Source organism: Anser cygnoides, chromosome 8 (assembly GCF_040182565.1).
Source record: "Anser cygnoides isolate HZ-2024a breed goose chromosome 8, Taihu_goose_T2T_genome, whole genome shotgun sequence".
Classification (NCBI taxonomy): domain Eukaryota; kingdom Metazoa; phylum Chordata; class Aves; order Anseriformes; family Anatidae; genus Anser; species Anser cygnoides.
In genome coordinates, this window is record NC_089880.1 from 32,510,571 (window position 1) to 32,531,815 (window position 21,245).

A 21,245-nucleotide genomic window follows, 5' to 3' on the forward strand; every position below is an offset into this window, starting at 1 on the left:
GCCTCCAAAGAGACCGCTTTCCAAGGGAATTAGCTGCGCAAAGCTAGAACAGAATTCCACCGCCGTGGTGCGTTTTATTTTACACCATTTCCTGAAGTACTGCTTGCAGCTTGCCTAGTTCCTGTGCTAGGACACCGTGGGCTGGCTTACGGATGTGTCACGTAGTCGGCGGTGAGAGGCTCTGTCCTTCCTGACAGCTCCGGCGCTGCCGCTGCCGCCTGCATGGGAAACACGCGTGGCGTGGGCCCACCGGGGGAGACTCGCGTGGCGTGGGCCCAACGGGGGAAACTTGCATGGCGTGGCCCCGGCTCACGTCAGGCTCGACTAAAAAAGAATGCAAACCCTATTTCTTCCGTCAGCATTTTTAAAGCAAGTTGTTGTGTTTTGGGGAATGTGACTCATGACTTTTTTCAGCTCACTTTTTAGAGTTTATTTAATGTAATCTATTTATTTTACATAGGCTTACTTTATACATTTTATAGTCTGACTATCCAGAACTCCTCCCAGTGGCATGAGAAGAGCTCTTCATGAAACTAAAACACATTATTTGGAAATTATTGAAATCCAAATCATTCTGAGGGTGAAATTAGGCTTCTGTTTGCCCTCTCTTACGACGGCTGATGCCGAAAAGTGCCTGTGAAGTACTGCGAGTGTTGCTTGGGGTGCAGGAGTCGCCCCTCCCAAATTTCGTGCCCGCAGGGCCGTGTCCCGCTGGCTGCTGCAGGGCTCCCCCAGCCCGGTGGGGCAGGGGGCTCGTGGTTTGTGCAACCTCCGTGCTGATCTGCTGCTTCTGCTGCTGTTTTGATTTCATAAAATAGAAAATTGCTCATCAAAATTAGATCAGTTTTTTTCTAAGAATATCCACGTATGATAGTGTTCAGTCGTATTGATAGCCCTAGCTGTTAATGAGTAGTATGCACTGAATTGCAAGTCAATTTTAGTTCATTTTTTAATTAAATAAAAGCCAAATATAAATTCTGATAATCAGTTAATCTGCAGTTTGATTAGTAAGTGGAGACATGCAGCATCAGAAATTACTTTTAATTGTTTGGAATTTCAGGTGGGAAGAAATTGGTGGGAAGAGTCTGGGGAGGGTGCTTGCCTTGCTTGTAAAGCGCCTTCTTTTCTGTGGAAAGGGGAGTCCTGGAGGCCAGACCCGGAGGCTCAGCAAAGAGTTGTCTGAGGGTCCTCGTGGTCTTACAAGTCCTGGCTCCCTGGTTTTCTCACTCTCAGTACCTTGCTTATATGCCAGTAACCTTGGCGTGGAGTTGTTCCAGGCACCTGGGCCATACCCGAGTATTTCAGCGAAGGACATTCACCTGGTAAAGCTGGAAAACCTGCAGCGAGGGTGGGCCCACGCTCGGTGCCCTGGGGCTGAAGCAGTGCAGCTGCAGCCAGGAGCACTTGTAAGAGAAAATGAGCAGCCCAAGGAGTACCCGGACAGCAGCTATCCCCTACAGCTGGTGCAGAAGCTGGCAGCCTGCAGGTGGATCCTTATGCCAGCAGGAGAGGTGTCTGCACTCTAAAAATGTGTAGCTTATTGCTAAGATTTATAGCTTGTTGTTAAGATTTAGTGCATTTCGTTCATGCCCAGCCTGGCCCCAGAGATACCCTGTCTTCTTAGGCAGCATGGAGGTGCTTGCACACCACTAAGAGGTGCCAGCTGCTGACATGGCTGTAATGGAAGGCCAAGTGGTGGGGTGATCTCTGCTGGCTTTCACTGTCTTGAAGTGTTTTTTCTGTACCAAAAATCGGTAAGGGGCAAACCAAGCCGGCGTGTTTCCAAATGCCACGTACCATGCAAAAAATGAAATAAATACCTGTCAGATTACTTAGTGGTAGAATTTTAATACAAATAGTGAAATTGAATCATGGATGGGACTGTGTGCTCACATGAGTATTTCTGTGATGTCAGGTAAAGGCACAGGGATCAAACCCCGAATTGTTTTGTTTGGCAGTTCTCTGGGGTCAGATTGCCGTGCGACCTGAGCCAGCCCAGAACTAACGAGGCTGTGAGTCGTTAAGGCAACAACGGGCACCGATTTGCAGCCGCACTGATGTACAGAGAACAGCCCAAGCTCATGGAGAAACCCTTTGTGGGTGCTGGAAATGTGGGGTGCTGTGGGCTGTGCTGGGAGCACCGGCTGCCCGTCATCGTGCGTTGTGTGCAGCGCCAAGACGTGATGCAGATCTCCCGGCGCTCCACCAGGTGCTTTAGCATGAGATAGTGTTTCCTTCCCTAATCTGATTTAAGCTATTCAGGTGTGTTTTGCTTCAATAAATAACCTCTTAATATAAAAGGATTGCTATTTTGTCATTGTGCCAGAGATGAAAAGGGCCAGAAGATAATTCTATCCGTGGAAAAAGAAAGGAAAAAAGGTAAGGGTGTCTGTGTGATTATAAAGATAGGTGGCGTGTATATTCTGCTAAAATGTGTTTTACCTCTGAACATCTGATAAAAAGGAAAGTATTGGCAGATTGTTTTAGTTATTCCATAGCAAAAATTTATTCTGACAGCTCTGTACAACAAATTAACTGTATCGTCCTGGTCTGCGATCTTCTGACATGATCGTATCGGCTGTCAGGTATCTCACCCAAGCCTTCAGGGTGGCCTTACTGGTGTTTGGGTGGCTGAAGGCAGGAGGCTGGTGGCAGGCTTTGGTGTAGAAGTCCTTCTCAGCAGTGTACGACTGCTGAAAAGACTGGGCTTTTACAATGCCTTTCGTCTTCTAGTCTGACAGGGTTTGTGAGGGAAGCGTGTGCCCAGATACGTGCATGTATGCAATCCTACGAACACTGCAATCTCAGCAACCACGTTTGCATTGGGATGGAGACACTGCATCTAAGCACGAGGCTGTTCCATTGCTGGACGCTACATTTACTCCTGAGTGAAGCCAGTAGGGGCATTGGCATTCCCAGTGAAGGAAACATTGGAGTCAAAACCTACTGGGCTAAACTGGAGGAATAAATCTGTACTTGGTTGGCTTCCAGCACAGATACCCACAGGGCTTATTTGAATGTGTGAATATGACTGCCTGAATGTGTCTGCTTGTATGTCTGTATTTTTGTTCTAAATTGCTGTTTTATTTTGGGGAGAGAAAGAGCATCTGGTGCATCAGAAGGACAGTGCTACGTGGAGCTTTAGTGCTGTAGGCTGTGAAGCAATGGATTGTGTGCTGAAAGGGTGAGTTGGGCCCTCCCTGTGGGAGCCCACAGGTTTTCCCTCCCTTGCTTGGGAACCCAAGTTGCAGACCCACGTTTTTGCATCTTGCAACCAGACAGGACTAATGGCCTGGCGCTGGAATAAGAGTGCAAACAAATTCCAGAGCCTCTTGTAGGAAAGTCACAAAAGTACCGTTTATTTGTTGTTTTTATGGGCAGTACCATATTAAATTTAGCGTTAAAACAAAGAGCCCAGTGATTTCATGTACCTAAAGAACAGTTGGTTAATCAGTCGATTCTGTTTAAGCTAGTTACCCCCATTTTTGGGCACAAGAAAGGAAGATTTATTAAATATTTTTATTTTTTTTTTAAATCTGTTCTCTAGGCTTTTTAAACCTAACTGTAAGTTTTAGCTGGATACACAAGTGGTTTCATAAGGTTTCATTATCACATAGGAGGGCTGGGTGGCAGGAACAATGAAACACTGTTAATCTTAGAGTGATATATTGCCTGTGTCGTTATGAACATCTGTACAGTGGGGAAAAAAATGTATGTGCTTTGGAAATGGAAGCTAATGAAGTGAAATTACCAGGATGAAACATGAGCGATTGCCCTGAATTCCAGCGAGAGCCACATCCATCGGAGCAGTGATGGATGCCTCCCCGGCAGGGTGAGCGCAAACCATGGCAGAGCGGCCGCGTGGTGCTCGCTGCTGCTGCTGCGGGTCGGACGCTCACTGGGGAGCTGCAGAGCTCGAGTCTTGGGAGCAATGCTTGAGGAGTGAAAGCGAGCAGGCTGGTCATAGCAGGGGTGCGTGTTTCTTTAGCTGCAAACCCTTCGCTGCTTTCTAGCAAATTAAAAAATGGAAAAAAAGAGTAAAGGAGTCACTGTCTAGTAATGACTCGTGCTCTGTATTTTCCCTTTCCTTTAAGTAGGGATATTTGCTGTTATAATTTTCTACAGACAATACATCTTTGAAGGGTTTTTCAATTAAGTTACCTAACAAGCCCCTGAGAGTATCTTGAGGTGAAGACAAGAGAAATCTAGCATAGTGATATGCCAACATAAAATAACTAAAATACAAATACTACATTGATTTGGGGTTCTTTTAATGTTATATCTACTTACTCTTTTCTTTTTATTCGCTCCATATGTAAAATAAAAAAACTAACTGGATATAGAATAAAAAGGCCAATTAGAGCTCCTTTTCCCATTCCTGCCCTCATCCAGTTCCAGGTAAGAGCTAACACGTGCGTGTATATATATATATATACACAGACACACACTCAAGATGTAATGTGTGCTGCCTTGCAATATGTATTCTTAACATATTCACATTTAACTGCACTGCAGCAGCTGCAATCGTAATTTAATTCACTTTCAAATTAAAGATTTATTTTTTTTTTTTAAAGTATTCTGTAACATAAAGCTGAAGACATTACAGTCCTTTGAAAGTCCCACAAAACACAGCTTATCGTGGTGTTCTGGCTGGCCGAGTTTTGCAGGAAGCATTTAGGGCGTTCTGGGATTCTTTTCTCTCGCCACATTGCTGGATTCTGAACCTCATTTCTTTAACAGAAAGTTTGAACGTGCGAGGCAGGCCTAGTGCCATTTTATTATAGGAACATAAAATTTTTCAGGTTAACTTTGACGTACTTGACAATGCCACAGAAGCTTTACTTAAGGGACTATTTACCTGTTAAAATAACTGATCATTGTCTCTTTGTTTTTATGTCATTGTCCTTATACATTGTCATCTGTTAGACAAAAGATTTCATTTCCATCTTGTATTCTGTTCAATAAATATCCCAATATAACTTTCTGTGATTTCCCCCATGTTCTAAAATTTGATGAATGTTATGACATCACGAAGGTGGCTTGATGGTTTAAAATATTTTTTGTCAATAATCATGAAATATATTTTTCTAATTCTGTGCTCTGCCTTTAATCACTATTCAGATTTGCAGACACAATATTTTTTCCTTTCATTCACACGTATTTCCTTTATCATGCCTTTATTATCAGACTTTAGAGAAATCAATTTTCATCTGGAAAAAAATTGCTAATTATTTTTTCTCAATACGTATTTCTCTAAGTTCTCTAATTTTCCAGAGTAGGAGCCTTTCCTAGAGACTTAGGCTGTTTTTTTTCTCATCATCTCTCCTGTCTCCTTTTAATGTGGAGTGAATCATTATTGGATATCATCTCTTCCATCTCAGCTTTTTGCAGTAATTTTCTCTCATATTAGAGTTGTGCTTAACCGTTAATTTTTGGAAGAAGCTTTTTTTCTTCATTTTTTGATTTTCCTCATTACCACTGAAGAAAAATGCAACGTTCCACCTCCCTTTTCACATTCCTTGACTCTCTTTTACTCTTTCTTTGTTTTTTTTATGTCTGATTCCCAACTCTTTTTGAGTCAGGTTTTGCTGCTACTGTATTCTCCTCCTTCCTGCACGTTGATGGGAAGTGAAATAGGAGAAAACTTTGTCCAGTTTCATACAGGAGGAATCCTACTTCCTGGCAGTAAAGATGCTTAAGAGGGTACACAGAGATGGGCCTGCAGTATGTTCTACAAGAAGTTTATTTCTTCCTCAAATGAGCAAAGGCTCGGGAATAGGTTCTGCAGTTAGCTGCAGTCTCTGTAAGGCAGTGCTGCAGGGACAACAGAAAGAGTTGCCCTCCCTTGCTCAAAGCAAATAATTTGCTTTATGATGTTGCTTATCTCTACTCTCCAGGCACTTATCTATCTCTTTTTACTCTTATTATTTTCATCCATGTGGTGGGCAGTTCTCCCAGGGTCATTTTTAGCTTTTCTTTCTATCTTTCACATGCACTACAGTTTTGTTTCATAAGGCCGTCTGTCTCTTTTATAGTCTTACACATAGGAAGTATTTGCTCCTGTTTCTGCTTGGATTTAGTGTGCCCTAGTCATTTGCTTCTGTCAGTAGACGTTCGTATGTACTCACGCTTCATTTCTATGCTGACTCAGGAATGGTTTTTCTTTTTAAAGCTCAATTTACCTTCTTTTGTCCTGTCCATGCACTGCCATGAAGGATTCTCCTAAATACACTTTTATAACCTATTAAAACATACTTCTTAAAATGCGTCTTTCTACCTTTGCTTGTTGCAATTATCTCTGTATTTATTTTTGGTTTTGGTTAATATTATTATTTAGATGTTATTATGAGGACCTAAGTCTTCAGATGTTTAATATTAGAGTAGGATTAGCTGAAGGCTGTTCCTCCTGTGGATGCTTTGCAGAGGAAATTTGCAGCACTGGGCTCTGGTGACCTCATCCTGTAGCGTGTTTCTTGCATTCTTTATGAGCAGACCTCGGTAGCTGTACAAAATTGCATTGATTTCAGTAGAACTCGCATCTATCACATAAACGAGGTAATGGATTGTAACTAACATCACCGTTAGGAAAATACGAGCGGTGAAATCTACCTTGCTAAAGGGCAAGGCAGGAAAGCAAGTAAGGGCAAATACATCCGTGCCTTTCCTCTGGGGCCGCTGCTGCTCGGTGCGGGCATGTCTGTGGCGAAGCAGGAGGCCGCGGGTGGCAGCGACCAGGAGGGAACACGCGTGGAGGGACGTCTGGGCCTCCTAAAACCAAGGTGTTTTATGGCAGCTCTCAGGGAAGCTTTGTCTCTGTACGAACAGTACAAGTAAGTCATTTCCTATCAGGACTTCTGATACTTGTCAGACTTCCCCTTTTTCTGCAGGGCCTCAGCAAGGCCTCGGATGCTGTTCCCACAGCTTGTGTCCTGGACGTGGTGCTGAGGCGCTGCTCCCGGTGGCCCTGCTGGAGGTGAGGCTGGAGCAGGTGGGCCCCGAGGTGCCTGCAGCCTCGGCCATGCCCTCGCTCTGTGCCCTGCCGTTTTTCTGAAGGGGTCTGATGGCGGTGCGGCGTGTGCTTGGTAGGTTGCCGGTAATCTGCTCATGGCAGGGAGAAGTAGAGACCGCGGTGGCTGTAGTGGCATTCAAGAGCCTGGTGTTATACACATACGATGCTTGTAGAAATACCGCATGAGATCATCCTTCCCTGGCATACACTGCTATTAATGGGCAGCCCCTCAAGGACTTCATGAATCAAATATTTTATCTGTATTATTTGTTTTTAGATTCCCGCCCCCCCCCCCCCATATCTGAATGCTTTTTAAAATCCATTTAAAATTTTGGCTTGTATACCATTCAGTTACAAGCTGCTAAGGAGAAATTACTCATCTTAATTTCTTTCCCGTGCTGCCCTTGTGCACAGGATAAAATCAGTGTGTTATCTTTGTAGAGGTTTTGAGCACTTGACATTAGCTGTACTGAAAAATAGATCTTTGAATGAGATACTAAATTATAGAAACCACACTTGGTGACACTTTGACTAATATCTATTATTAAAGATGTAACCATCTTTAACCATTACACTTTATTATTAGTCATAGATTTGGCTTTATTGAAGTTCTAAAAGGATAGCATGCAAACATTTTTTTCTCATATATCCAATATTTGTGGATAAAATGTTCTTAAATGTCTGGGAATATGGGAATATTTACTGTATTTGACAGTAAATACTGTGCCAATGAACTACACAACATGCAAATCCTTTTTTTTTTTTTGAATTCCTTTTATGAGATAAGCCACAATGTAGTTAGAATGATATGGAGCACAATTGCATTCACACTCACTAAAATTGTTTTTCCCAAAGGGAATCAAAACTATTTCAAGTGTTATCTTTACAGTGCACATAAATATGCCTCTCCTGCTAGCAGAGCTCTCCGGTCGTTGCTGGGATCTGAGGCCAGCTTGCCGGGTGCAGTGCCCTCCGCTGCAGCCTGACTGCAGCGTGCAGACAGATGTTCCACACTTGCTTGCAAAGGCAGAGGTGTGATGCACCTCACTGGGCGTCCAGAGGGAGTCTCTGACATTGTATGAGTATGTGTGCGCACTTCTCCAAGTTTTTAGCAGCTTGGTAGTCACTGAATAGACACCAAGGGACATATTTTGAAACTGGGCTTTAACCTCCATCTATAAAAAGCACATTTACTTCTACTGAAAGACACGTTTATGTGCAAGTTGGGTAATTAAGAATTTAATCACCCTTTCTCAAGTGAAAATAGTGCTTTCTGCACAGAAACAGAAGCAAAGTCTAGAGGCTTCATTCCAGAGAATTATTTGTAACCTCAATATAGAGTCTGAAATGACTTGTTTGTCTTAAAAATAATCGCATGGAAAATCCTTTAAAAATACATTTTGCCAAGTGTCCAGAACAAAAGGAGCCAAGCCAGAGCAAATCACTGACCTGCAGAAATGACCTTGTTTTATCCACTAGTGCATACAGAACTGTCTAGCATTTGATGGGCATGTCTCAGCTAATCTGGTTTTTATTTCTGTGGAAATTATGTGCTGCTTTTAAGCTCTCAAAAACGTAATTGAATTATTTCAGTTGCTGGAAGCGTCAGTGGTATAAACTCCCGGTTCTCTGATCTTGGTGGAAGACCTGTATGGTTTTGGGTGAATGGGAGCGATTCCAGAACTTAGACAATGGGCTGTGTCTCTCTACTGGGCACTTGGGAGCAACTTAGTTTCTTGGTAGCTCATGACAATATTAATCAGCTGGATATATAGATGACACTGAGCTGTGTTGAATCGTCGTTCATTACTTCCAAACAATGGGATGTGGGGCCTTGAAAGATGTTGGAAGTTTTGCCTAAAAAGTGGCAGCATTGTTTAGTTTATAAGATTGCACATAAAACTTACAGTGACCTGATACACGAAAAAGATCGGTCTAAATCAGGTAACTTCACCATGTCTCAGATTGCAGAAATATGTCCAGTGGATAAAGACAGGCACGTTAGCCTATGAACAGAAAGGTTCCAGTTTTCAGTTATCCCTCGCCTTCCCTGCAGAGTTCCTGTGACCAGCTAAGACAATAGGATAAGCTTCATTTTCATCTAAAATATATTCTAACCCTGGGATGTATAATGTCTCCGTTTTTTTTGTGCTGCTGAGAGTTTCCCCAGTCTCTAAACATGTCATTACATTCACCCAACTGGTGGTCCTATGCTTGGCTGCCCTTAAAGACAGTGACTCCTGCATTTAAGGAAACCTTCATTCCTTTTTCGTCAGCACAAAGCTAATTTTGAAAGCCAGCTGCAAAAAATGGAACGTGTACTGCTACGGAAGAAGTGTGCCCTGGAGGATTTTCCTATTGAAAAGAAAGGCTGCAAGAGTCAGTTGAGTTAGCTCTCAAGCTGATTTACAGTGTAGTGGATGACAGAATATAGCTCAGAATTATGCATATATCATTCATGTTTCATTCATTTTTTTCAAAACTGCTGTCTGTGACTTCAGAAGGTGATGGATATTGCCATGTGCTTATATAACTCATACTTCCGTGAAAATTAATTTAGAATAATGCTCTGACATTTTAGACCACTGTGTTATTACAAATGCTTGTTTTCTTTAATTTTGTTGATGCTTGCATATAAGTCAGTACACCAATATATATTGCTCTTATTTGCCTTAATTAAGAAGGGTCTAAAATTTTGTGGATTTTTATGTTTCTGGGTTTTGTGTTCTTTTTTTTTTTTTTGTTTATAAACACTTTGTTTATAAACACTTCTATTGCATGAGACAATCTACCAAAAGCATGGCATGGGCAGGGTGTGGAGGAGCAGGAAAATCAGTACTTTTTCCATGCTTGCTACTTCAACAAATGACACAGCTCGTGCTGCAGAAGGTGCCAGCCCGGGTTCCTTCACATGGAACTTGAGCTCCTGGTAGTAGTGAATGAGACAGGCTGGATGAGCTGGCTTCCAGGCCTCTTTTTATGGATATATAGCACTTGTTTGAAATAAACTCATGCTGCTATGATTCATTTGAAATATATAGATAAATAGATTACTTGCCATGATTCTGATTTTTCCAGTGCCAACTGCCATGGGTTTGTCTCAGGAAGATACGCTCAGGAGCATGCTGTCCGAAGGCTGTGTCAAACGCTATCTGAGGCTTCTGAAATCCGCCCCCAGACATGGCACTAGCTCAGTTGTGGGTTTTTGCCCGGTTCCTGGTGTTGCGGCTTCTCCTCGCTGAGCGAGCTCGGGGCCCGGAGCTCTCCCTGGTGCTGTTGGTGGTGCCCCGGCCCCGGTGCCCGCGGGGTCGCAGCTCTCCCCGGGGCAGCACCGCACATCGGCATCGGCGCCTCGAGACGGCAATCCCTAGTGCTCAGGTGGCCTTGGAGCTGTGCGCGGCACACGCGTGTATTTCACTCTCTCCTTCTCTGTTAACTTTTGATCGTGTTGATTGATTTCAGCAAACTGGGTAGAGTTACCCAGTGTAATTAAATATTGACACGTTTGGGGACAGGAGAAAAAAAATTTAAGCGGCCTCACAGGTGTCCCACCTAAGGAAGAAGGTTGCTGGATAAACTCATACAGGAGGGAACCACGAAACAAAGAGACTTTGTAAACACCCCCATCGCAGAAGAAAGCTTCAATTTACCAGAAGGGAATTTAACAAAAAACGTATTTCCGTAGGAAAGCAGGTTTGCTACTGCTGAGTGTCACAGAACTTGGTTTTCCAAGTCTGAATCCAGTGAAGAATGGGATGTGTACACTGACAGGAAACTTGGTTTCACGTGCTCATTAGAGTTTGTATTTTCTTTAGTTGGCAGCTCCCATTTGAAATTTTCAAAAAGAATGACCGTTTTCAGACTTCTTTTTTTTTATTGTGACAAGGAAAGCTGTTCATCTGAAAAAATGGAGTTGGTTCTGCTGAACTGTGTTATTACTTGATTGTTTTCAGATAAATTCCATTCTGTGTGTGTGACATAATTAGTTTCCAAACTCATTGTGTAAAAACCTGTAAGTAAACCTTCTGATAATGGAAAATAGCAATTTCTGATTTTAAGGGCTAAGTTAGGTATTATCCCGGGCTAGAATCCTCATTAGGATATCCTTTATAGATGCATCTGATTTTTCATCTTTGAGCTTAAATGCTTTATTAAACAAATGTATTCTCTTATAGACCAAACAATAATGTTTGGTAGTGCATCATTCTGTATTTATTGTTTGAGGGAAATTACACATTTCTCTCAAATGTCCTGGAATTTTCATATCTGAAATGAATTGTAATATATCCATCTTTAGAATAACTTCCCAATAGCTTGTATTTGGTTTATTAGGAAACCCAAGGCTAGCAGTACCAGACTGTTTTTTGAACTCCATTATATTACATTATATACAATTTTCTGTCTCCTGTTGGAAAGTCGCAACACCTAAAATAGAGCATTCATTAACTGATGCTTATAGGAAATAATGTTCTGTTCCTCTATGAGATTGGCTGTCCTTGATACAGTTTCTTCCCTAAAACCGCAGTGAAAGAACGAAAAATGGGTTTGCTGGGTTTGCAACCTTCCTTACTTTCTGAACATGTATGGAAATAACATTGTAGTTGTCGTAATGCATTGATAAGTACAAATTCCTGGTTCTAGAGGGCAATTGTCATAAAGCTGGTTTTCTAAATGGGAGATGGGATGGGGAAAAAGAGAGGGACACTGCTGATAGAAAAAATATTCAAGGGGAAAGAAGAGAAACATTAAATACTACTGTACATATAGAAGTCGGGTTATCATCTGATTTAAGGGAACATGAGTCTGGGGAGCTCCAGTATCTGGGGCATCCAGACCCTTCCCTAGTTCGGACAGGAATGTTTTGACGGCTTTCCTGATTAGAGATAACGGCGCCGTGCAAGTGGAGCTCCCTGCACTGCACCCGGGACAGGGCATAGTCACTCGCAGTTCATCAGGCACAAGCTTTTCCTCTGTGCTGCCTGCCTGCTCTGCACAGGTGTGTGCCGAGAGCTGGTTTTGGCCGGGGCTTTGCTAGGGAGCCCGGTGGGTCGCGAGAGGCTGCGTCCGCCAACGCCAAATCCATGCCCTGAGTGCTTAGGGCAAAAGTCGTTACGTTTCCTTACTGTACTTACATGCTGCTTGCTGTGCTGGTGCTCTGCGGGATTTACAAGCTGTGAGTAAACTGTATCATGAAGTGAGAAAGAAGTATTTCACAACTTTTAGTAATCCAATTATATGTCGTAAGTACTTGGCTATGGAAGGATGAGACCCTGCCACATTCACAAATCTGATATAATTTACGATGCTCTCAAGTGATACCCATCTGTATTTATCGTTTAAGCTGTAAGAGATGTTTTTGCAGCTTAAACGTGTTGTAAGTGCATTGGAAATCTTTACTTTTATACCAGTGATGTGCAAACAGAGCTGCTCTTATTCCATCCTGTTTGGGAAGGGCACAGCATCGCAGGAAAATAATTGCTCTCACGCTCACAGTCTGGATCACTTCTCATTGTAAGGGCTATAAATCAATGCTAGACACTAAAAAGCAAACAGTTTATTCTGGAGAAAAAATGGTTTTAAGTGGCTGAAGAATGTGTCCCTTTGGAACGACACGTTGAACAAATACCTGCTGTCTGTAAGACACTGACTGTTGGGTTCTGTGTTTCCAGGTTGTACGTGCCTCCAGGTATTGCATGTTCTGAAGATACGAAATAAAACACTAGAATTATTTTCTCCAGATAAACATTTATGATATCCAGAGGACGGATTCTATCTGAACAAGACAGGCCTAGTTCATCTCTGCCTGAAGTTTCTAAGGGTAAATCAGTGAAGTACTCGTGTGAGCCAGGCGCAGGCTGAGCTGGTAAGAGGAATAAAAAGCTACGTACTGGGAAAGCAGTAGTGCTATGTCTTTGGCTGTATTCAGGCATATTTATAGCTGAAAGTAGCTAGAAAGCAGGCTTTTAAATATTGTTGCTACCTGCAGGAGCAGGTTCTCAGTCATGTATCCTACTATGTCACTTTAGTGGACAAATTTATTAGACTTTTACTGTTTTCTTGTTTTCCTATCCTTTTGCTCATTGAAAATTAATGAAAAATTAAATACAAAAGCAAATTACTTTACTGTTATATTAGTCATATACAGTGTGCTTCCTCTCTGGAGGCTGAATTTCCAAGGCTAGATCCGTTCCTCTGATTTACAGACAGAACAGTGTCGCTGTGTATAACTAAGCAGGCTGAGTATTGTCAGGTTAGTCACACAGTTTCAGCTGTGTATATATTGTCTAGATGACGCATTTTATTGATATTTTCCAGACTTGTTTCTGTCTTTTTTTTCCCTTTTTTTTTTAAGTTTTAATAACTATCAGAGCAGCTTCTGAGGACCTATGAAGAGTAGCTTACTTACTGATATTAAACATTATTGTAGGAGTTCTGAACATTCTGCTGCTTCAGGTATCTGATGTGGAATGTAGAAATTTGGCAGTGAGTAATTCCGAAATGAAATTGTTCCTCTTTCCATGCTTATGAAAAGCAATTCATAACTGTGTGACATACAGATCTTTGGCATTCTTGTTGGACTTTATTACACATTTGCTTTGATTTTCACAGTACTGCCTCAAACAGAGCCCAAACCACATTGATAATACCATACAATTGAAGACTGTAGACATAAAAAAAAAAAAAATTGGGTAAAATTAAGGTTATAAGGGCAACCTATTTTAGGCATTTCTTAACTTCGAAGTGCCTGATTTTCCAGCTTATTTTGAAATAGTTTTTTTGTGGGGGACCTGATAGAAGCTCATTATGGCATGCACAAAGGGAAAATAATGAAGGAGACTAGCCAAGTACAATAAGGCTGGTTCTCAAAGGCTTTGAAATATTATTGTTACTGGGCCTATAAATATTGTTTAAAAGCCTTTCAGAAGACAGTTTCCCCCTAGGGGTGCTGTACAAAGCAACAGTGTTCTCTGCTAGAATGTCCTTAATACAAGGCTTTTAGATATTGCTACTTTCATTAACGTCTTTATTCTAAAAATACTGAATAAAAACATTTCTGATGTGTCCTCTTCTTCCCCTCTGAGATGTTTTCTTGTCCTGGATCATGCCTAGCTGTGGATGTGGGTGACTGGAGCTGGCTGGCTGTGCCATGCATAAGCGATAAGATTAAATCGCGCTAGACAATAAATGAACAGGCTTCATTATTTACTGACTGGCTTAGTTTGATAGGGAGATTTCTGTATTTTCTTTCAATTCCATCTGTATGTTCAGTGTCAGAGCTGTCCAAAATCTCCCTGTGGCTGCTCAAGACACCTTCCCATTCCCATATGCCTCTTTTTTCTCCAAACAAGTGTGCTAAGTACACTGCATTTCTCTGGGGAAGTTGTGTTCAAGCCACAGCCTGCTTTAAGCATCCTCCTTCGGAGAGGGATTTGGTTGCCTGGAAACTGCAGCTGGTCAAACTGGGGGATTTCAGTTCCAGAGGAATTTTTTTTTTTTCATTTGGGTTGAAACAAAGACTACAGAATTTCTTCCAAAATCACTGTTTAAAAACTGATCAGTTGAGCCTTTCATTCTGATATAATCCGAAAGTTCCATTTTGAGTTTGTTAGAGGATATAAAACATTTAAATTAAAAGTTATTTTGGTATTCTGCTCCGGAAGGGTTAAATTGGATCATCTTGAGTTCATCAGAACACTTTTGCAGCTTCTGTTTGGAAAACAAAGCTCTTGCAGGAACATGTTTGCATGACAAGTTTTGTTTTTGACAAGATTATTCTCAATAGAAAAATGTTAATTTGGAAATTTTTGCAGGGGGCTGCACTTGTTTCTCGAAGTTCAAATTTGGGGTTTCTCTTCACGACAGTGACTTTTTAATCCCTACCCATTATTTATTCAGCTTAGGAGCATTGCCGTATTTCTTCCCTCTGTCTTTACGGCCTGGCTGCATTTTACCCAGCTCGGCGTAGCGTCCGGCTGCGCTGTTGGTGAGTGGCTGTACGTGAGCGTCTCCTTTCTGAACGGCTGGTCACAGGCGTGCACAGGTGCAGCACCTTTACTCTGGGGTTATGGATGCTGTAGGTGTACACCGGTGTCTTCGACAGTCGTTGGATCAAAGCAAGGAGCTGGATTTAAAAAAAAAAAAGTTGTGCTTTACTGAGCTCAAGGTGAACCTGATGTAAGAGAGATTCTTTTTTTTTTTTTTTTTTTTTCCTTGAGCTTCGTGATCTGCTTCTTTCATATCTGCTTACAAGCTTGAGTGAAGAGGAAGTAGCATGATGTTTGGCACTTATATGATATTCTGCTGGTACCGATATTAAATAATACTGGAGAGTATAGATGGTAGTTTCTGTAAATATATGGAGTTTCTGTAAATTAACTGCTGGAGAACTTTCCATAAGATACAGAATGGGTCCATTTCTTCCCCTACTCAGTCAGGTAGTTTCATTCTAACTTATCTCATTGGCACATTTGTTTGTAGCAAGTTTTTTATTTTCGTATTTCTATTACACCACTAAAAAGATATCAATAAAATTTACCTTTCAGTCTCAAATGTCCATTATAATAACTTCTATCAATTGTGATCCATGGCAAGTGCCAAGATATCAGGATAGGTCTAGTATAAATTTGATTTTATGAGATTATCAAACTTTTATAAAATGGTACGATTGTGTTAGCTGATTGACAGCAGGAAACACATTTTGGAGACGTAACTTTGCCCTTCTTTTCATTTTTAAGTTATTTTCATTTTGTTTTGAGCATTTTAAAGCTAACTGGTTAGGCTGGGCCTACGTTAAAAGTAGAATGTGTAAATTAAAAGGTAGGTAGCTTGGAGCACAAGTATTACTGTAATGACTTCATTCAAAGCAGTCTTTCAAAGGAAGTACTGACCTACTTGCTTTTAATGGGGCCTCTTTAATCATACATAATTAAAAATTCTTCTCTTTTTTTTTTTCTTTTAGGAACTCACCACGTGAAAACTGTTGTGAATCAAAATGGTCACTACCTAGAAGTTACAAGAAGTTACGCAGCTACAAAAATAAATAGCAAGTAGATACTTCCTTTTTTCCTTAATAAATATTAAGATTCTTGTAATCAGAGCTGTTTAATTGATGCACATGCATAGACTTCATTCTGAAAGGGTGCTAAGCAGCAGTCACTAGATTTTCATTCTAATGTCTAAACAAAAAAGAGGAAAAGAATCATTTGAATGAATTAACTAACAATATAGTACTTGGTAGTGTACAGTGTGTGTCTAGTCTGGAGAGTGCTAAATTGCAAGTTCTTTTAACACTTACCCATTCATTTTAAAACAAATGTTGCTTTTAGAGTATTTCAGCTGAAATCTACTGAAATAAATGACAGTATTGCAGATTTACACAAGTACAGCTGAGAGTAGGTTCCAGCTACACTGTGATTATCGTCTAAGGGCTCAGATATTAGGATATGCTCTCTTCATGAGAAAGAAATACAAGTGTCTTTATGGCCATCAGTCTACTGGGTCAGCTTTAAAATGTAAATGAAAACTTACTTTTCAATGAGTTGTTTCCATCTTGAAATTGAAGGTTTTGTCTTGTTTGATAAGCTTTAAATCTACTTGAAAAGGTTATGTTGCAATTAATTAAAATGCAAGCAAACAATGAACAGCAATCTAAATATGTCAGAAGGGTTTGCTGTATTTTTATTGTTATGGCATTTTGAAGTGAAGTAAAGGAGATTATTTGCAAAGTGGGCATTCAAATAAAAGTGAATTAGGAAGATACAAAATGAACAATAAGCAGCATGCAGCCCTATTGGAACAACCTCTCTAAAGTCTCTGTTGCTTACTTCTGGTAAGATTAGTGTTTTTTTAATATAACTTCCTTCTTTAAAAATGTAACCTATTTACTGGTAGGGTTATATCAGTAAAAAGTGGAGCCTTTCTTTGATATTTTTTCTTTTTTAAACCTCATTTAGAAAGATTTTTTATTTTCCCAAGTTTTACTATTTGTGAAATTCAGCCCAAATATGTTTGGATAATGTCTAGTTCATCTCCGAATTGCTTGGTGAAAGGGATGATCTGAGAAAATCCAGTCTGATATTATACTTATGTAAAAACTTGTTAAAGAACCACTAACAGATGTCAAAATATGTCAAGGCGAGTGCAGTGGGAGTAGCACTTGGAACACTGTGAACTTCTGCCTGTGCTTTGGTATGCGAGCAATGAATAAACGAAAATATCATAACCAAAAGCAGACCTGCAATCTCTGTTAACAACGTTATATTGGCCATTGGGAATACATAGTTGATTTTCTTCAAACTTTTCCTGAAGATTCAAAAACTGTTTCCTGAGATACGTACTATGTGATATTCTTCGTAAAAACAAATCTAACAGCATAGACGTGTGTAAATGTGTATCTATTAAAGTAGCACACTAGATTCTCCAGGAGTGGAAATTAACGTCACCTTCAGTTAGAACTGTTTGCTTATTTACAGAAGAGAATAAACTTGTGTTATATTCAAGAGATGTAATTAAGGCTGCCTTTGCACAATGAGGCACTTTCTGTAGTATTTTAAAAGTAAAAAAGGTTTAGGCTGCCATGGTTGAATCTTTTATTTATTTATTTAGTTAGTTGAATCATGCTGAGGAAGCAGATTTTTGCAATAAGCAGTGTGGGATATAAAAACCAATCTTCTCTGAGAGCAAGTCTGTTGTATTAATCAGGTTTTTCCTTAATCCTGCTTCCATGTTCAGAGGAATTCAGAGGCAAAACTGCTTGAATTTAGCAAAAGTAGGATTTCATCCACATCATGGAGCTCACTTAAAATGTGTCAACATGTTTTTTCGTAACAGTGCTTTTTGTTCTTCTACCAACTCTCCTGAATTCAGGAAGATGAACGAATGTTACTCCTGGTGTACTTGTCTTGAAGTGGGAAGGGAATCTGACCGTGCTGTGCACTGGCATGGGCTTTTGTGCTAATCTCAGATGGGGCTGGGCTTTTAGACCAACATCATGGCAGTAAGCACGTTGCCCTCTGTCCCGTGTCTGGTGCTTGATAGAGTAGTAAAAACTACTATACCGATATGTACTTTATCCCATGGTGCTGTGATATCAGAACACCTGTCGAGTTGATCTGGCCTGTAGAGGTTTTGGTACGAACTATTATATGATGCATACATTTCATTAGAAATATTTATACATTTGAAATCAAAATCAAATTGCATCGATATTTTAAACCTTTAACTATATGTCCATGATTACTTTTCACAGTACAGAATATATTTTTATTGTTTTCAATTAACACATTTGTAATTTGGAAAACAAAAATGGGAAAAATGGCATTTCAAAGCTCAAACAACTACAAAACACCTGTCCTAGAACTATAAGGATTCTCTGTACCAAAATCTTGTATTATAATTGTGAGGAAAGTGAACTGAAAATCAAGAGATTTTTTAGCAGCTACCTCTTAGCTTCAGTGATGCTACTTAATTAGTATAAACTTTTACCACTGGATATATAACACTCATCTTTACTGAGAATGTTTTTATGTTTACTCCTTCCAACTCAGTGGTTGCCTTTACTGCTGTCAAATTATGGAGCCATTATCTATCTAAATAGATCTGAGTTCCCCCTGAAATCAATAAAATGATGCCAATTTAGGCCAGCTAAGAGCCCTCTCATTCGTACTGCTTAGACACTGGCTGAATGCAGACACTGGCGCGTGTCTGGTGGAGGGCCACTGGATGATTAAGAGCCTGGAGCATCCTTCCAGCAGGCTCAGGAGGGATGAAAATAAATGTGCAAATACCTGAAGGCAGGGAGTGCAGAAGCTGGAGACAGACCCTTCTCTGTGGTGTCCAGAGAGGGGACAACAGGCGATAGGCACAAACTGAAATGTGAAATTCCACCTGCACATAAGAAAACACATTTTTGCTGTGAGGGTAATGAAACACCGGAACAGTCTGCCCAGAGGGGTGTTGAAGTCTCATCTGCGGAGACACTCAAACCCGACTGCACCCGGTCTTGGGCAGCCTCCTCCAGCTGCCCCTGCCTGATGCCATGCAGGGTTTGGACCAGGTCATCATGGACATCCCTTCCAACCACAGCCGTTCACTGACTATGACTTCTGACAGCCTTTCCCTTCCTTGCAATTTGGCTACAAAAGCAGGAACGAGTTCTACTTTCCTACGTTAAAAATGCATAGGGAAGTTAGCTATAGTCAGGAGGGATGAAACTGCTGAGAAAAATAAGATAATATTCTGGCATGAGCTGCCAACGGAAATTTAAATCTAAGGGCTTCTATGTGAGTCAATTTGAAAAATACTCTAACAGTATGGCAGAGCTAATGCCATTTTAAAGGCAGCCCTCACTGTTCATCGTATCTGATTTTCACAACTCTGGATATACAAAAAACGTGGCTATGTTCCTTAAAAAAAAAAAAGTTCTACATTATTTAGGAGATTAGTCACAGATTCAAATTATATTTCTGATGTGGATTCATGTAGATTATCTGTCTCCATATAACTGATAATGCCTTCTATTAGCCAGGCATTAACTGGCTAAGTGACTTTGAGATGTTTCCCCAAACATCTGATAAGCAGTTCTCTCTCCAAGCATTGTCTGTGTCTCATGCAACACATGCAGAGGAAAAAATCACAGAACTATGTTATTTGTTTGATGTAGATCATGCTGGAAAGCTAAAATCTTGGTGTTCATGGCCTTCCCAAAAGCTAGAGCATTTTGAATTGAATTTCAGCGGTGGATCTTACCGCTGCTAGTGGACTGAGTGATCACTGTTGGAAGATCCATAGTTAACGTGCCGATGTTAATAAACCTCACGTTTGCTGGTTCATCCTCGTGATGAAATAATGAGTAAAGGGAGTAAAGAGCGAGGACATCATCTTTGGGTATGTTGTGCTTAATTTCATGGCTCTGTTAAGTAAGGTAGACCCTGGTGTAGGTTCCAGCTGCTTTATTCTTTCTGTTATAGAGACACAAGAAAGTCTTGCTAGGACAGGAAGGATTTGTCATCATAGAAATTACTGTGCAGGTGCTTAGGATTATGAAGCATGTCAGTCAGGGCTGTTTAAAAATACTCATGTGTCTTTTTAGAAAATGTGAAGTGATTTCAGTTCTCTGCCTTTAGATCAGCAGGCACAAACTCCATCTCCTGAAGCGTTAGTAGGGGCATTTCCACCACAGGAAAGTGAATAATCAAACCCACTTTCCCTGCCTCACAGTTAGTAGTACTTTGATCCCTTCCTGACCAGGAACTTTCAGTCTGTCTCAAAGAGAACAGAGTTACGTACGCGCTTTCGAGGAAATTCTTGAAGCTGTCAAAATGTGAAGTTGGACAGCTAATTCTGAAATGGAAGTAATTTACCTAAATTATGTGGAAAATGTCAGAATTTAATTTTTAAAAATTGCTTTGAAATGTAGTAATTTTTTTTTCAATTACTTGGTTATTTGTCACTAAAAGTTCAAAATAACATTTGATGTCATTTGAGATTATTTGACACAGCATATGGATGTTATATACATGAAAGTCAAAATATTGTCTTTGTTTCATTTTATTTTATTTTTAAGCCGCTACAAACTGCTACATTTTGCCTTATTTTCTTGGTCAAAGTTTCTCCTGTTTGTGTTATAATGGAACATCTTGACAGTTTGAATCAGAAAATATTGGACACCTTTTGAGTAAACTGGAGGAGCAGCTATTTTCAGTAGTCTAGAAATGTTATCACAGTCTAACACATGGGTGTTAAAAACAGCTGCTCCTCTAATTAGTTCAGAGCGTTTCATTTTTCTACATGACTTGAAATGATAAGCCATGCCATACTGTGCACTGTTACAATTGATACGACGTGAATTAATATAAAACGTACTAAACACGTTTTTAAACAAAGGCTTGGCTCTGAAGTTGGTCTTGAAACTTTGAAAATTGATTTTGAATCAGAAACACTGAGTTTCGGTGACCTCACACAATGTCTTCACAGAATTCAAACAAGAAATTTTGAATGGGGATAAATCTCATATTCTGTGTGCTGACTTTCCTGAAACTTAATGGCATCAGAGATGCTAATTAATGCTCAGTCTGAATTTTTGGAGCACGGTGTTACATTTATTACTTTTGTCTGTGTATGGGAATACAGACACTTGCACAGCAGTATTTTCTGTAACATACAAAAAGTTAATAACACCATTGTTGGAATATTAATCAAATTTGGATTAGATAATGGGAAATTTCACTTTTTTTTG

General features: G+C 40.4%; 1 protein-coding gene across 21 annotated transcripts in view; it reads left to right on the forward strand.

Annotated features, from left to right (window-relative positions):
* Nucleotides 1–21,245, forward strand: part of LRRC7 (leucine rich repeat containing 7) — a 183,089-nt gene that overhangs the window by 44,753 nt on the left and 117,091 nt on the right. For 12 of the 21 annotated variants that reach the window (XR_010833345.1, XM_013193135.3, XM_067001702.1 and 9 more), the window contains exon 2: nucleotides 15,969–16,056. Coding sequence is in view for 20 of the 21 variants with exons in the window: in XM_013193135.3 (XP_013048589.1) it covers nucleotide 16,056 (1 nt within the window). In the remaining variant the exon portion in view is untranslated. Of the gene's footprint in view, nucleotides 1–2,148; nucleotides 2,210–2,291; nucleotides 2,380–12,678; nucleotides 12,873–14,793; nucleotides 14,994–15,968; nucleotides 16,057–21,245 lie in introns of those variants that run through there. The other 9 variants (XM_013193137.3, XM_067001698.1, XM_048062186.2 and 6 more) reach the window with 8 other exon arrangements.